The sequence below is a fragment of the Lactuca saligna genome, chromosome 2 (genome assembly GCF_052625555.1).
Source record: "Lactuca saligna cultivar CGN05327 chromosome 2, ASM5262555v1, whole genome shotgun sequence".
Taxonomy (NCBI): domain Eukaryota; kingdom Viridiplantae; phylum Streptophyta; class Magnoliopsida; order Asterales; family Asteraceae; genus Lactuca; species Lactuca saligna.
The window spans coordinates 182734640-182751500 of NC_136418.1; the positions used below are offsets into that span (position 1 = coordinate 182734640).

Consider the following 16861-nt stretch of genomic DNA (forward strand, 5'->3'; position numbering starts at 1 on the left):
TTTTTCTTACATGACACGTTTTCTGAAAACTTGAAAATACTTTTATCAGTTGGTGGTTTCTTTTAACATCATATTCATATAAACTACAAACCTGTTGAAAAAGTAACTCAAATTATCAATTCATGTGATTTATCAAACCCGTTTAAATAATAAACAAAAAAATTACAAATTTCATTTTAAACTTCCTGTTACACTATATCCTATGTTTAGGAATCTACTCTCAAAGTACAATACTATATTTTGGAATTGATCATCTTTTAGTTTATTTTTCTAAATATATGTTTTATTGTCTATATGTACGTATATGTTTATATCTGTTTTTGAAAAGTATGTTTGCAAGTGATACAATTAAATATATAAATCAATCAGTGCTTTACGATTTTCCTGTTTATATCCTAATTTTTTTGTTAAATATACAGGTTTTTTCTGTTTAGTTTTCGATTTTTAGTTTTTTTCTCATTATATACCCTTAAGGGTATATCAGTAAATATGTAATTTTCTCATTGTTTTCTTGGTAACATCTACACTTAAATGATAAACAAAAGAATTGATTATTTCGTCTGATTTATCAAACCGTTTATATAATAAACAAAAAGTATCAATTTCTTTTTGAAGTTCCTGTTACACTATATCCCATTTTTAGTAATTTATTCTCAAAGAACAATGCTATAATCTGTAATTTATCATCTTTTAGTTTAATTTTCTAAATATATGTGTGGTTGTCTATGTGTGTGTATCTCTTTAAAAATTCTGCAATTTCATCATTTTATGACCCCCATTTGCGAAGTTGAGTATTTATTTCCAAAAATGCGAAACTCCAGGGACAATATTTGAAAATTTCTGTTTTCTTCCCCAATTCGCATTCTACTGTGAAATACTTCGCATCTTCATTCTTACACCCTTCGCATCCCTTCGCATTAATCACCTTCACATTTTAACCTAATTAATCAAATGCGAACCACAAAATTTTCATTCCAGATGCGAACACAGTTTAGTTCTTGAACTCTAAACTTGCGAAATCAAAAATTCATATGTTGAATCCATATGCGAATATTAACCCAATTGACTTCAAATTGATTCACAGATGCAAACACTCGATTGTTTTACTTTCGCAAAATGAGCATCAACAACTCCACAATCGAGTTTTTAAATTCTTGCAAACAACAATTTCACAGTCCTTGACTTCGCGTTTTTCTTCACGAATCATCCCTCAATCATCAATCCAATTGCGAATCAAAACTCATATGTTCTTGCTTTATCGATTCATCGACTACACTCATACAAATGCGAACAATACTCAATTTCAAAATCGATTGAAACTTATAGCAAAGCTAAATCCAACTTCGCATTCAAAGCACACAAGTGTTATTGATTGCATTCATGAAATACTAACAAGATAATATATTATAATACAAATATACATATTTTAGGTGGTGAAATCGTAACAGCCTAACAATTTGGTATGCAACTTTATTAAATCAATAAAAAAAGTTATGCAAATTGGAAAAATAAATAAAAATATATCTTTTGTTGTTTTAATTAAGGAAATAAATATTTTATATGAATACTCACCTGGAAAAACGCATATTATAATTGTCTAATTTAATCGTAACAGCCTACCGATGTACTTTCTTCTTGACTGTTTGATTGTTTTTTTCTGTGTGCTGATTATAATTGTTTAATTTAATGTAATTTTTTTTTTTAACTTGCAAGGTACAATGGAACATATTACTCCTATAAAGGAAATTGACTCAATCAAGGACGATTTCACAATTAAAGTTCGGATCATACGTCTTTGGACTCAAAAGTCAAGATTTGATGCGAACGACACATACTCGATAGAAATGATTTTGATGGATGAGGAGGTATAAGATAGATGTATTCAATTATTATTTTTATAAAAAATTATTCATACTCATAAGCAATTATATTATTCATACTCATAAGCAATTATATTTAAATATTTATTATTTCATTTATTTTAGGGAAGGAAAATTCATGCATCATGTGTGAAGAAATGGTTTCCTAAATTCAAGCGCTATTTAAAAGAGGATAGTTCAATTTACGTCAAGAAACCTAACGTCGCACCAAATACTTCAAAATTTAAGTTTGCTCATCCGGAATCAAAACTAAATTTTTATCACGATACAATTGTAAAAGATTGTGAAAACTTTTCTGGATCTGCACATGGCTTTCATTTTGTTGACTTCAATACTATCGTTTCTAACAACATCCTGGAGTCAAACTCTTTTGGTTGGTTTATTTAATATTAACTTTTGCTATATAACATCCTAAATTCTTTCTTCGTATTACAATTTGATATTTTATATTAAATTATATTTCCTTGCTTTTGTAGATATTATTGGACACATTTTTGAGTATGGGCATATGGATACCTCAGAACAAGATAAATCAAAACACAAGATGCTCTTGCATCTTCAAGATATAGAGTATTCACCATTATTACAAACAAGTAATATAGCTTCATTTATATTATTTACAATATTTGTTTATTATTTCAGGGATACTAAGCTTAAGATAACTTTGTGGGGTCATAATGCATACTACATGCATGATTTTCTTGCTAACAATAACAGCCTTGCTCCAGTTGTTGTTATTGTTCAATTTGCCAGGGTGAAGTTTATTAATGGTTTGTAACTATTTTTAACAAGCATAATCTAATATATATATATATATATATATATATATATATATATATATATATATTATTGAATAATCAAATTTATTTTGGCAGGTCGTCCTTTTTCATCCACCTACCTTGATGTTAGTAGGGTTTTCATAAACAATGATATCGATGAAATTACAATCTACAAAAACAAGTATTTTCATTTAGAATTTCCTATGTATTATCAGATTTATTTATTTCATACTATAATAAATTTAAATCATTTCTTTGTTGTAAATGAACAGATTGGTCTCTGAAAATGGACAACAACTGTCATCAAGTGGAATTAAAATGATTGCATCAAAACAAGACACAGAACATGATGACTTTCTGAAAAATCATTTGTTTTCTAACATTGAAGACTTGTTTGAACCTTTGGAGGTACTTTACATTATTTTTAAAATTGTTAGTTTAATGCACTTATGTTTTTAAATTTTAAATGTTTTTTCATATTTAGAGTATATTGTTATAACTAAACTAAAATACACTTTCGCAAAATAACATTTATTAACAATGAGCATTATTTTAATATCCAGGAAAAGACAGTCATTATTGTTGGTACTGTTAAGGGAATACGTCAAAATATACGTTGGTATTACCTTGCTTGTAGCAACTGCAAAAAGTCAGCAAAAGAAAAAGAGTCTTCAACTGATAAGGTTGATGGTTCTCATGAAGTGGCCGAAATCGTTACTTATGAATGTGCTAATCTTAAATGCAAAAATATCAAAATTTCGGTTATTCCAAGGTATTAGATATTAATTTTATATAATAATAATATATGTTTATCATAATTGTCTAATATAATATAATTTTATACTTTATTTAGATTTAAAATCTCACTTCGGGTTCAAGACAACACAGGAACATTGACTTTAACTTTATTTGACCAAGAAGCAAAGAAGTTGTTCAAATACACAGCTAAAGAGTTGTATGATAAAAACAAGAAGGTATTATTTTATATTTTAACTTGGCATCAGTTTGGATTTTTTTCAAAAGGTGTTTACAATTGTGTTGGCCTAAAACTTGGCATTATATATTTTACATACAAATTTTCTAATGATATTTATTTACATTTTAGCTTGGCAACAATTTGGAATTGTATCTAATGGAGTTGAAAGTTGTGTTGGACAGAAAGTTGGCAATTAAGATTGATATCACACGTTACAATGTCGATAATAAAAGTAATCTTTATGGGATATCAAGATTAACCGAGAATGCAGACATAAATGATGAATTGGAAAAAAATAATCTTACTCCACAGGTTTTTTTCAACAATTATATTTTGTTTTTTAACACATTGACCCAACAATATCTGACTCAATATCATTTGTTTTCATCTTGTGATGCAGCCTGCTAATTCTGATTCATTCTTGATTGGTTCTTCAGATGTTGGTTCTCATGACACCAAAGTTCTCAAGGTTTTAGTTTTTAAAATATATTTCTCAAATATTTTGTTTTAATTTATAACAACTAACTAAATATTTTTTTAGGATTCTTTTTCACAGACCGGTGAAAATTTAACTCCATGTGCTAGGGACAAGTCAACTGCAACAAGTCCTATAAAATTCATTTCTACACCAATTGAGTTGAAAAGAAACCTTGCTACATGCATAGATATTGATGAAATGGAGAATTTGTCTACTTCTAAATATCCTAGACTGTCACCACCAGATGAACAACCAACTCCTCTTTTGGTACCCAAGAAAGAAAAGTAAATGCATTTTACTTCGACAAACAATCTTACTTCGTGTTTAATTTTGATTTCGCATCATAGACTCCTAAGCCGTTTACGTTTTTATCTTTCTTGGTTTTGAATGTTTTTTTTTGGGATTTCATGGTTGTCATTTTTGTTTCTTGAAAGTACATTCGGACCATTGGGTTTTTTTGTAGTCCTATAATTTGGTTTGCCATGTTATTTTGTTTTTCCTACAACTTATTTTAAACTACATTGCTTTATTCCCACAAAATCTTGAAGAATTACATTCATATGTGTAATTATGCAGTTACTTATATGTTTCATTTTACATATCAATTTATTTGACATACCACTTTATTTTACCTAAATGTACTTCTGTATTTACACTATCTCTGTAATTAACTAACTTATTTACCCCTAATCAACTTAAACACATAATAACAATGTGTGTTTATATCAATAAACATCAGTTAAATAGCATTGTACTTTCTTTTTTGCTGTTTGTATTTCTTTTAGTTTGCTGATTTTAAATGTCAAGTTTAATGTAAACAACAAATTTTAAACTTCAGTAAAATTACCATTTATTTATGTCTTAAATGTATAACATATGTAAAAACAAATCCTTTCTTCTGAACAAAATAGTATGAGAATTTACCATTTAATGAATAAAAATTATATAAAATTGTCATTAAATGCAGAAAATTAAAATAATATGAAAATTTACTAATAACAAAATAATATATGTGCTAACTACTACTAAATTGCATTATGCATGTATAGTTATTATTTTCAGTCTCTGAGTATTAAGTTAGCACAATATAATTATGTCTTAAATGTAAAACATGTGTAAAAACAAATCCTTTCTTCTGAACAAAATAGAGAGCCAATTATGAACAATATACCAAACCATCTGTCAAATTATACTGTAAAAAAGAATTTCACATTTTGGTGTTGGATAGTTCATTAAGGATGAATTGTATGTTGGTGTTGGATTTTTATAATTTCACACTAGCTTTAAACTCGTTGAAACCACGGTTGTAAAAGAAAAACATAATTCATAATTAGAAATCATAATTACTAATCAAATATTCACAACAGAAATCGTCTCACTTAAGATCTTTTAACCGTTCCTTCTTTTTCCACCAATCATGGTTCATCAAACTAGACAAAGGACCCTTTTACCCATGTCCATAGAATAACCACGACTTCTAATTTTTAAAATATGAACTATAATATCAAAATTACATTGTTGTAATAAGAAAAAATAGTAATTAGAAGTTGTTTGGAGCAGCCTTCTTTTTTTTATTTTTTATTATAACATCGTACTTATAATTATTTTCTACTAGAGCATCTTGCTTTACAAAATATTGAGTGCTCCCATTTCACATTACATCATATATTATAGTCATAGCAATGAATTCAAGTTATGAATAGGAGTTACTATTTGTATCAAATACTGTATGGGTATCTAACCACTACTACTGTGAATGCTCCCATTTTAAGGCTTCAACTAAGCGTGTATTTTCATAATATTTTCATTTCACGTTGTCATAGCGGAGAAGAAATACGAAATAAACAATCCATTTTTATCATTTTTACCGAAATTCAAGCATGATTAACAACAATTTTTTTAATACTTTCAAAATTTTAAAACAGATTATGTTCCCTCCACAACATTTCAAAAACAAAAGTTCAAACCTAAATTAAAAGATTATAAAACCCTAACCTTATTTTAGGTCGTTTCCTCTGAATCCTCTTTGCTTTGACGATCGCAGCTTCGTTTTTGCATCCTTGATTCATGTTGTACTCTCCAATTCCCTACTACAGGTAAGCAATTCTTTAATGTTTAAAAATCGAAACTTTCAGTGAACTAAGAACTCGATTTGTAGAATACGTTCGTCACCGATCCCAATTTTTCTGACCTTAACAGATCTGTGACCTTGTGAGTTTAATAGATCGACATAAATAAATGAATAAGCTTTAACCCACCTATTTGTTTCCGTTCTTGATTTCTATCTACAGAGAGAAGTGCGATTGTTGTCTGTCTTTGTCTTTCAGACAGATATCTAAGCCTTGATGAGTAATTTCAAAAAACCATGGTTTATCTTCTAACTAAACAAAACTCCAGATTATACTTCATCATTATGTAAATTTACGTAAATGGTCCCTGTTTCATATTAATTGACAGATGTCTATTATATTACCTTGAGAATCATTAAAAAAAAGTTATTTACGTTTTATTTACTACCATAAAATAAGTCTAATAAGATGTTTTACTATTTATAGTGATTATTGTTTAAAATAGCCGCAAATAAGACATTAAATCTTCATTACAAAATATTTATACTCATATTTTTAATATTTTATGATACTTATTGCTACTTTTATATATATATATATATATATATATATATATATATATATATATATATATATATAATTATATTGTATTCATAAATTAATTTTAGTTACATGCATAATTGGTTATCAAGAATATTGTTTATATTTAATTACACATAAGAATTTAAAATGTTACCAAAAATTATTTATAGTCACACTAAAATTTTCTTATCATGACTATCGACAACTATTACTCACATACAAAACTTTAAACTGTAATAAAAAAAAGTTAGTTTTAATTTTTATCTTTTATCTTGACTATAATAAAACATTTGGTGACACATTTATTTTATACAATATAGTTTTTTTTTGTATTTAAATAATACTAATAATAATCGAAAATTAATGCATCCAATGAAATTGACTACCAAACACAACATATGTTTGCAAAAGTTAAAAGCAAGATAACTTTTATTATTTTATTAGAAGTGTTGTAAAAATTTTATTGCTCATCTTGATATTTTGAATTTCATTAGATTAAATTGTAGATACAATAGATCAATATTAATATTTATTTCATGTTCATTCCTTATCATGTACTCTAATAACTCTAAGAAAACTTAATATTTTCTAATTTAATAATACAAAAAAATATATTTATGGTGTTGTGTTTATATCATACAACTATTAATTCTTTTTAATATAAATATTATTTGTTCATATTTTCTTTTATCAATGGTGTATAAATATTCAATAAATATAATTTGTATATTAAGGTATATAAAAAAAATAAAAAATATTTAAATGCAATCATATTACAAGAATTGACCGACTTATATAATTATATAAAACAAATTGCACTTAAATTTCATAATTTTTATTGCATATCATCTTTTTTTATAAAATAATTGTTCTTATTTTTTCAGATTGCAGACATATCATGAAGTCGTTTAATTCTAAAAAGAGTAGAAAATTAAATTGTTTTTATTTAGATAATAGAAATAACATTAATTTGTCTACTACATCGATCCATCAAACTTCAACCGCTACAAATTCTATTACTTCAGCTTACAATGGTATGTATTCTGTATTTCACAAAAAAAAATTAATTTTTCTTACAAATTTTTTTTGCTCTAAAGAAATCTTTTAATAACATAAAAATATTGCATAACTTATTTTCATATTATATAAATAATTTTTTTTATAACTTCTACATATTTTTAATATATATTGTTAAATTCATACTTAAATAAATATAATATCACGTTGAATCAAGTTCATAATCAAACAATAACATGTATTATTCCAACACTAATATGTATTAACATAATACGAAATAGAAAATAAGTTGCCTGCTTCACCGACAACGGAAGATTCATCAAATGTAATATTTGTTACCAACAGTTTGAAAGGTACATTTCTCTCTTCATTATTATTATTATTGATTATATATTATTTTCAAAAATTAAATGTTAACCAAATTTCAATCATTTATGATTTTAATTTTGATAGCAAACACAACTATTTACACTTTTATACATTTTATATCATATACTTTTATTCTTTATGCAGGAATAAACAATAATATGTACTACTTGCAAGCAAGAGAGAACAGAAGACATAGAAAATTATATTTGGATAATAAGAGATCGAAGAAAAGGAATACAAAATACACTGTTCAAAATCCGTCTACACCACATGTCTTGAAAAACACGGATAACTGTAATTTTTTTTTTTTAAATTTTTACACTTCATTAACCTATATAAAAAATACATACATTCTCATCATTTTATATTATTCCCCTGTACTAATATAAAATTTGAAATTGTAATTTTTAATTTATAATATATGTCTTCAATTTTTATAACATGTTGTTTTTTACAGATCAATCAAAAAACGTTGTTCAACAAAATGAAAATGTCTGTTTCTATAGATCACGTGGAAACCAAAGTACACCCCTACAATCTTCTCCTTCATGTATAAATGTTAGAACTCCATTATCTAACATTTCAAACGGTAATAATATTTGTTTTTGAAATTTACTTTTAACCACTTTCTAATATATTTATATATATTTACTACTTTTTTCCAGCTAATATTAGTTTCAATAACTATGTTACTTCAACGTTACAAAATAAAATACATTACTCTGGACTTCGTAATGGCATGACTTCAAGAAATGCATCTACAATAACTGCTTCTTCATCATCAATCAAGTTAAATCCAGGATGTCATAAATTAAAAAGGAAGTTGGAACATTTATCTCCTATTCCATTGATTGACTTGACAACAGATCTAGAAGATGTACATGAAGTTAATAATGAAAACCTAATAGTAGGTATTTCCAAAGGTAATACATATATATACCTATTTTTTATCTTACACCTGAAATATCATATTGTATATACTTATAAAATTAAATATTTTACTAAAACAACTTTATTTTCTTACAGAATATTTGGATCATGGTGATCAAATTGTTGTATGTCAAACATGTCATGCAAAATTATGGACAAATGAATCCATAAGAGGAAAAAAAAAAAAGGAAACACAAATTATTCATTATGTTGTGGTTATGGCAAGGTTCAACTACCAGATTTAAAGAACGCACCACCAACTTATGAAAGAATGTTCAGAGCAACGGATTCTAAAAGCAAAAACTTCATGAAAAACATTCGACGTTACAATTCAATGTTTTCTTTTACGTCAATGGGTGGTAAAATTGATTATTCAATCAATAGAGGAAATGCTCCATATATTTTCAGACTTGGTGGTCAAAATTATCATACTATTGGAAGCCTTTTACCACCAAATGGATCGCAACCAAAATTCTCTCAGTTATACATTTATGATACTGAGAACGAAATTTCAAATAGACAAACATGCTTTGGGTATATTTTCAAACTTCTTATTCATACTTAAGTTTAATCTTTTTTTATTTTTATTTTTTTACTAATATTATGTATATTTTCAATTTTTATAGTGGGGAAAAGCATCAATCTACATCAATCGATAATGATATTATTCAAGATTTGAAGGTGATGTTAGATTCAAATAATGTCTTGGTTAGCTCTTATAGGATGGTAAGAGATACTTTTAAAAAAAATCCTGAAGTTGATATGAAGTTAAGAATTATCGGGAAAAGGGATCGAGATGGAAGGACATATAACCTACCAACTGCTTCTGAGGTTGCCGCTTTAATTGTAGGTGACAATTTTGATTCGGTTGAAAATAAAGATATTGTTGTTCAGACAAAATCGGGATTTCTACAGCGTATCAGTGAATTGCATCCTTCTTACCTTCCTCTCCAATATCCGCTACTATTTCCATATGGGGATGATGGTTACAACGTTGATATTCTTCATAGAGGTGTTGAATCTACAACCAACAACAAGCGCTCGAAATGTACAATGAGAGAATTTTTCGCTTTCAGAATTCAAGACAGAGATCATTCGTTCTCATTGATTCTTAATTCAAAAAGGTTGTTTCAACAATTTTTGGTAGATGCGTATACGATGATTGAAAGTGAAAGAATGTATTTCATACGTAGCCAACAACATGTTCTTAGATGCGAGTCTTACGAGAATTTAAGTAAACAAAAAGCTCAAGGAACTACAAATATCTCCAACATCGGCCAACGTGTGATATTACCTTCATCTTTCACAGGTGGTGCGCGTTATATGCTGCAAAACTATTTGGATGCCATGTCGCTATGTAAATGGTTTGGATATCCCGATTTCTTCATAACCTTTACGTGTAATCCCAAATGGCCAGAGGTTAAAAGGTTCCTTAAGGATACTTCACTTCAACCAGAAGACAGACCTGATATACTATGTAGGTTGTTCAAGATCAAGCTTGATGCATTTATTAAAGACCTAAGGGAGAATCACATTTTCGGCATAGTTCAAGCAGGTATTTGAAATTATGTTTCTTCATAATTGATAAAAGTTATAATTTTTATTACATATTTTTTATATTTTTCCTTACGGTATAATCATTTTTTATTTTTTTTCCAAAATATTTTGCAGTTGTTTATATAATTGAATTTCAAAAAAGAGGTTTGCCGCATAGTCATATATGTTTATTTATGCATTCTGACTACAAGTTACCCACTGTTGAATTGATCGATACGATAATTTCCGCTGAGATACCAAACATAGATGAAGATCCAAAGTTGTATAAACTTGTGCAAGAGTTCATGATTCATGGTCCATGTGGAGCTGAAAACATCAATTGTCCATGCATGGTCGACAACAAGTGTTCGAAAAACTTTCCAAAACAATTCTGTAATCATAACTCTGTTGATCAGAATGGTTTTCCATTATATAGGAGAAGAAATGATGGTCATTTTGTTGAAAAATCGGGTGTGAAATTGGATAATAGAAATGTTGTCCCATACAACAAATATCTATTGGAAAGATATCAGGCACATATTAATGTTGAATGGTGCAATCAGGGTTCTTCTATAAAGTATTTATTCAAATACATAAACAAGGGACCTGATAGAGCTACAATTGCCGTTGTACGAAGCAATAATGAAGCTGATAGTAATGATGTAGTCGATGAAATAAATGAGTATTACGACTGTAGATATTTATCTGCATGTGAAGCATCATGGAGAATTTTTAAATATGATGTTCATTACAGATATCCTTCTATGGTTAGACTTCCTTTTCATCTTCCTGGTCAACAACAAATCGTATATGGGGAAGACGATGATATTCACGATGTTCTCGACAAACCCTCCGTTGCTTCTTCAATGTTCACAGCTTGGATGGAGTGTAATGCAGTTAATGGTGATGCACGGAAACTTACGTATGTTGAATTTCCTACAAAGTTTGTTTGGAATCGTGGTGATAGGATTTGGAAGCCAAGGGAAGTAGGAAAGTGCATTGGTAGAATTCATTCGGTTTCACCTAAACTAGGGGAAGCTTATTTCCTAAGGATTTTGTTAAATAAGGTGAAAGGTCCGAAATCATTTGAAGAAATTCGCACAGTAAATGGTGAAGAATATTCTTCTTTTAGAGATGCTTGTTATGCTCTTGGGCTCTTGGATGATGACAATGAATACATCGATGCAATCAAAGAAGCAAGTCATTCTGGATCTGGTTTTTACCTACGATTCTTATTTGCTACATTGTTGATGTGTAACAGTATGTCTAAACCGGAGGTTGTTTGGGAAAACACATGGGAATATTTGGCAGATGGAATTCTTTATAACCAACGACATAGATTCAAGTCACCAGGTATTAAAGATTATTATTATTATTATTATTATTATTATTATTATTATTATTATTATTATTATTATTATTATTATTATTATTTAAGTAGTCATTTATTTATTTTTAAACATACATTAAACAATACTTTTAATTATAAATAAATATTGTTAATAATATTTCTAATTACTTAGCTCTTTGTCCTCCAGACTTATCACTCAATGAAGATCAGCTTAAGAACTTAACTTTGTTCGAGATAGAACAAGTTTTACTTCGGAATAACTCGAGTCTTAAAAATTATAAAAACATGCCTATCCCGGATCTTGATTCTGTTTCTTCTTCAAACAATCGACTTATCACCGAGGAGCTAGAATATGACATTACCGCTATGAAGACCGAGTTTGATCGTATGTTTCTTGCATTGACAAATGAGCAGCGTCACATTTTCCTTGATATCATGAGTGCAGTTAAAGAAAATAAAGGAGGTGTCTTCTTTGTTTATGGTTATGGTGGAACTGGTAAAACTTTTTTATGGAAGACAATATCTGCCGCTATTAGAAAAGATGGTCATATTGTTCTAAATGTTGCTTCAAGTGGGATTGCTTCATTATTATTGCCCGGAGGTAGAACAGCACACTCCCGATTTATAATTCCATTTGAACTAACAGAGGATTCTGTTTGTAGAATAAATCCAGATAGTGACCTTGCAAGCTTATTGAGAAAAACCTCATTGATAATTTGGGATGAAGCTCCTATGGTCCACAAGCACGCATTTGAAGCTTTAGATCGAAGTTTGAAAGATGTATTCAAGTCTGAAAATTCTAGCAACTCAGATATTCCGTTTGGAGGGAAAGTTATTGTTTTTGGAGGAGATTTTAGACAGATCTTACCTGTTATTCCAGGTGGAAGTAGACAAAACATTGTTAATGCTTCGTTAAGTTCTTCATATTTATGGCAACATTGCAAGATCCATAAATTAACAAAAAACATGAGACTAAGTGTTGGAAGGGATCAATCTGATATAGAAAAAATCGGAGATTTTGCAAATTGGTTGTTGGATATAGGAGAAGGCAAACTTGGTGGTATCAACGATGGAGAAACGGTTATTGATATTCCAGATGATATTCTCATTAATGATGCACATGATCCTATAGGTTCATTAATCGAGTTTGTATATCCTTCGATTTTGGAAAAGTACAACAATACAAGCTATGTTCAAGAAAGAGCAATACTTGCTCCAAAGAACGAAGTGGTTCAAGAAATAAACGATCGTTTGCTATTGAAATTTCCAGGAGATGAGGTTGAATACTTAAGTTCAGATAGTATATGCCAATCTAAATTTCTCCATGATCAATTTGATGCAAATTTATATTCACCTGATGTTTTAAATGGTCTGAAAGTATCAGGTTTACCAAACCATAAGTTAGTTTTAAAAATCGGTGTTCCAGTTATGTTGCTGAGAAATATTGATCAGAAAAACGGCTTGTGTAATGGAACAAGACTCCAGGTGATTTCATTGGGCAAATGTGTTATTGAGGCACGTATCATATCTGGAACTAATATTGGAAACCACACTTTTATTCCAAGAATGTCTCTAACTCCATCAGAAAAGAAAATTCCATTCAAATTTCGAAGAAGACAGTTTCCATTGGCTGTATGTTTTGCAATGACCATTAATAAGAGTCAGGGACAGTCATTATCCAAGGTTGGTTTGTTTCTCAAACATCCCGTGTTTTCACATAGCCAATTGTATGTTGCTTTATCTAGAGTCCAAAGTAGGGACGGATTAAAATTGTTAATTTTATATAAGGATGGTAGTCTCACAAATAAAACTTCCAATGTCGTTTATAAGGAAGTTTTTGGGAATTTATAAACAATGCTTTTCTACCATCTTTTATTTACTTTTTTACCATCTTTTATTTACTTTTCTTGTATCGTACTTCATCTATCATATTAATTAATTAATTTTTACAACTTTATTGTATTTGACTTATTCATATTAATGCTAATATCACTATTCTTCATTTTTTCTAAACTTTCATATCTTTTTTTTTTGTTACAAATTAAAAACTATAATTATATTTCAATTTATCACCCGTGGATTTCCACGGGTTTAAACCTAGTATGTTAATAATTCTCTGGTTCATTTTATTGTTAGTTTTAGACGGGTAGCAATTTGCTATGGTTATAGTATTTTTGCGATCCCACTAGGTATTAATATTATAAAAGCTATAATAAGTAGCTAATGGATATTAAATATAATCTTAATTTGGCATTATTATAATTCTAGCGTCATTAAATAAGAAGCCCGATTACAGATTTTCTTCTTGGCTCGGTGTCGAAACGGGATTCCAAGTTAAGTGCACGTGTGTTATAAAATTGGACTCTGTTTATGATTTAGATGTAAACAAAAAAATATTTATACTAATTAAGTAAAGCATTCTCTTTACGATATTTTTTTAACTTAATTTAATTATATGTGTTGCGTCGGTTAACTGTTTTTCATTTATGAATTACACATTGATGTTCCACAAATCATTGCAAACTTAATGAGAACACCAACAACTAAACAAATGATTAATATGCTTATAAGTTAGATAGAAACTCCGAAGCCAAAAAATAAAAAAATAAAAATAAAAATAAAAATGTACCAACAACTAAACAAATGATTAATATGCTCATAAGTTAGATAGAAACTCCAAAGAAGCCAAAAAATAAAAAATAAAAATGTAAAAATGTAAAAGAACAGATAAATTTATAAGGAAAAATGATATTGTAGGATATGAAAGTATTGATATTTGTCTAATTTGGTCAATAAAGTTTTCTTTTTGGTACATTAGACCACTAAACTTCATTTTTACCTTTTAATTACACTATTTTTCAAAAAATTGGATGGTTTACCAGTTTCAATGCTTATGTAGCTGAGTGATGTGTCCAACAATGTTACATGTAACATGTATGTGGGGTGCTAATTTGTCGAAGAAGATGACTCGTCTAACAACCCTTATTAAGTGAAACCCTGAATCAGACCACTATTTAAATGTTACTTACCCTTTTGTGAAAGTCAAATCCTCTCAACCGACTCTTGTCATCATTAAGAACAATGTCTTCCAGCTCGTCCACTTCAAGGAATCAGATACAGATGACTCGTGTTAAAGTGCGAGAAGGGTTAAAGCTTTGCGATTACAACGTTCCAACTAAAGAACGAACGTGTTGGAAGAGAACAAACCCTGGGAGGTGTTTCTGGAATTATCGAAACAGTTTGGTAGGTCCTGATAATCCTGATCATGTAACCTTCATATTTTAGGGTTTGATTGTGGTGTTTCTTCGTGAAAAGCCGATCATGTTAGATTCGTATTTGGAAGAAAAAAACTAATTTTATTTTCTTCTTGAGGAATTTTTGTGATCATGAATCAAACCCATTTCGTTAATCCATTAAAGGCAGTTGATTTTCTTAATCTTTATTTACTATCTAAATCAAAGCATTTGCATTTTTTTAATGGATTGGATATTTACAGACTAGGCTCAAGAAATGTAACTTCTTTAAATGGATAGACGATGAACAAGAAGAAGGGTACTACAAAAACCTTCTATATTCTCTTAAGCAGAAACTGGATGCTAAAGAGGATTTGTCTGAGATGAACAATTTGAGGACAATGGTTACTGAAGTGGAGTTCATGTTGTCACAAGAGAAGTGTAAGGTGGCAAAGAGTAAGAAAGATGTTTTTGATTCGAGGAAAGCAATAGTTAGGTACAGGATGATAGTTGTGTTGATGTTTGTTGGCTTTGTATTTTGTGTTTTTATGTTAAGGAGTGATTGTAGTTAGTTAGAGAGGGTTGGTATAAGCTTTTGTATGTTTTTGTAAAGGCAAACTAGAAACTCAATAACGATTGGCATTTTGTATGTTTGGAAGCTGCTTTTAGTTAGAATTTAGGGGTGTCAACCTTGATGTGTTGATGTTGTAAGCTGGTAAGTCCCTAATGAAAGGGCATTTTATAACTATTGTAAAGCCAGATTGAAAGTCCCAATTATAGGGTATTTTGTATAATAAGATGTTGGAAATGTTCATGTTATTGAAACATGCATGGCTTGTTTTCCTTTTATTATATATAATTAAATTGGTTGCAGTGGATGGTATTATATTGGGAATAAAGTAGAAAGTGGTCCATGTGAAAGTACACTATGTATGGGGACCATTTTCAGTTAATAGTCAGTGGATGTTTTTATAATGGAAAAATGGGACTTTCAACTCATTAAAGAACCATATTTGGGACCATATAACACATTCACATGCATACACATTATTCCAAATTTTTCCATGCAAAATATACACAACGATCTTTTGTAAATATCACCTTTATTACATTCACATGCATATACAAAATACCATTTTATGTCATGAGTTTACTTAGAAAAGGCAACATACTTTCATAAGTGACCAAAATACTCTTTTATGTCATGAGTTTACTTAAAAAGGCAACATACTTTCATAAGTAACCAAAATACCCTTTTATGTCATAAGTTTACTTAAAAAGGCAACATAATTTCATAAGTGACCAAAATACCTTTTTATGTCATGAGTTTACTTAAAAGGGCAACATACATTCATAAGTGACCAAAATATCCTTTTATGTCATTAATTTACAAACAGAATGCAATACACTCTAAAACTTTACCAAACTACCCTTTTATGTCCTTAATTTACTAATAACAACAACATTGAATAAAAATGACCAACATAACCTTTCACATCACATGTACATAACAAAGACAAGTACCTTAAATTAAAACAACAATCCAGATACACATACAGTAAACTCAAATGAAAATTACCACCATCCTAATACATATATATTAAATCCAAATAACACAAAGACAAATTCAACATTAATCAATTATAAGAGCTTTTCTCTTA

At 28.8% G+C, this 16861-nt stretch overlaps 2 protein-coding genes and 1 long non-coding RNA gene across 3 annotated transcripts; all 3 read left to right on the forward strand.

Annotated features, from left to right (window-relative positions):
* Positions 1 to 2025: 2025 nt before the first annotated feature.
* On the forward strand, positions 2026 to 2652 carry LOC145028453 (uncharacterized). The gene is made up of 3 exons (XR_013676004.1): positions 2026 to 2253; positions 2357 to 2450; positions 2523 to 2652. It is a non-coding gene; the product is annotated as an uncharacterized LOC145028453 (long non-coding RNA).
* Positions 2653 to 2787: 135 nt separating this feature from the next.
* Positions 2788 to 4643, forward strand: LOC145030483 (uncharacterized). The gene is made up of 7 exons (XM_078978847.1): positions 2788 to 2840; positions 2932 to 3067; positions 3223 to 3431; positions 3513 to 3633; positions 3765 to 3947; positions 4036 to 4104; positions 4177 to 4643. Exons 2-7 carry the CDS (start codon positions 2978 to 2980, stop codon positions 4399 to 4401), a joined length of 897 nt encoding a protein of 298 aa, XP_078834973.1. The 5' UTR covers positions 2788 to 2840; positions 2932 to 2977; the 3' UTR covers positions 4402 to 4643.
* A 4246-nt stretch (positions 4644 to 8889) lies between these two features.
* LOC145030484 (uncharacterized) lies at positions 8890 to 15772 on the forward strand. Its single transcript, XM_078978848.1, has 9 exons — positions 8890 to 9073; positions 9177 to 9205; positions 9307 to 9614; positions 9707 to 10635; positions 10752 to 10781; positions 10884 to 11969; positions 12140 to 13650; positions 15010 to 15234; positions 15464 to 15772. The coding sequence occupies exons 1-9, from the start codon at positions 8890 to 8892 to the stop codon at positions 15770 to 15772; spliced, it is 4611 nt and encodes a 1536-aa protein (XP_078834974.1).
* Positions 15773 to 16861: the final 1089 nt, after the last annotated feature.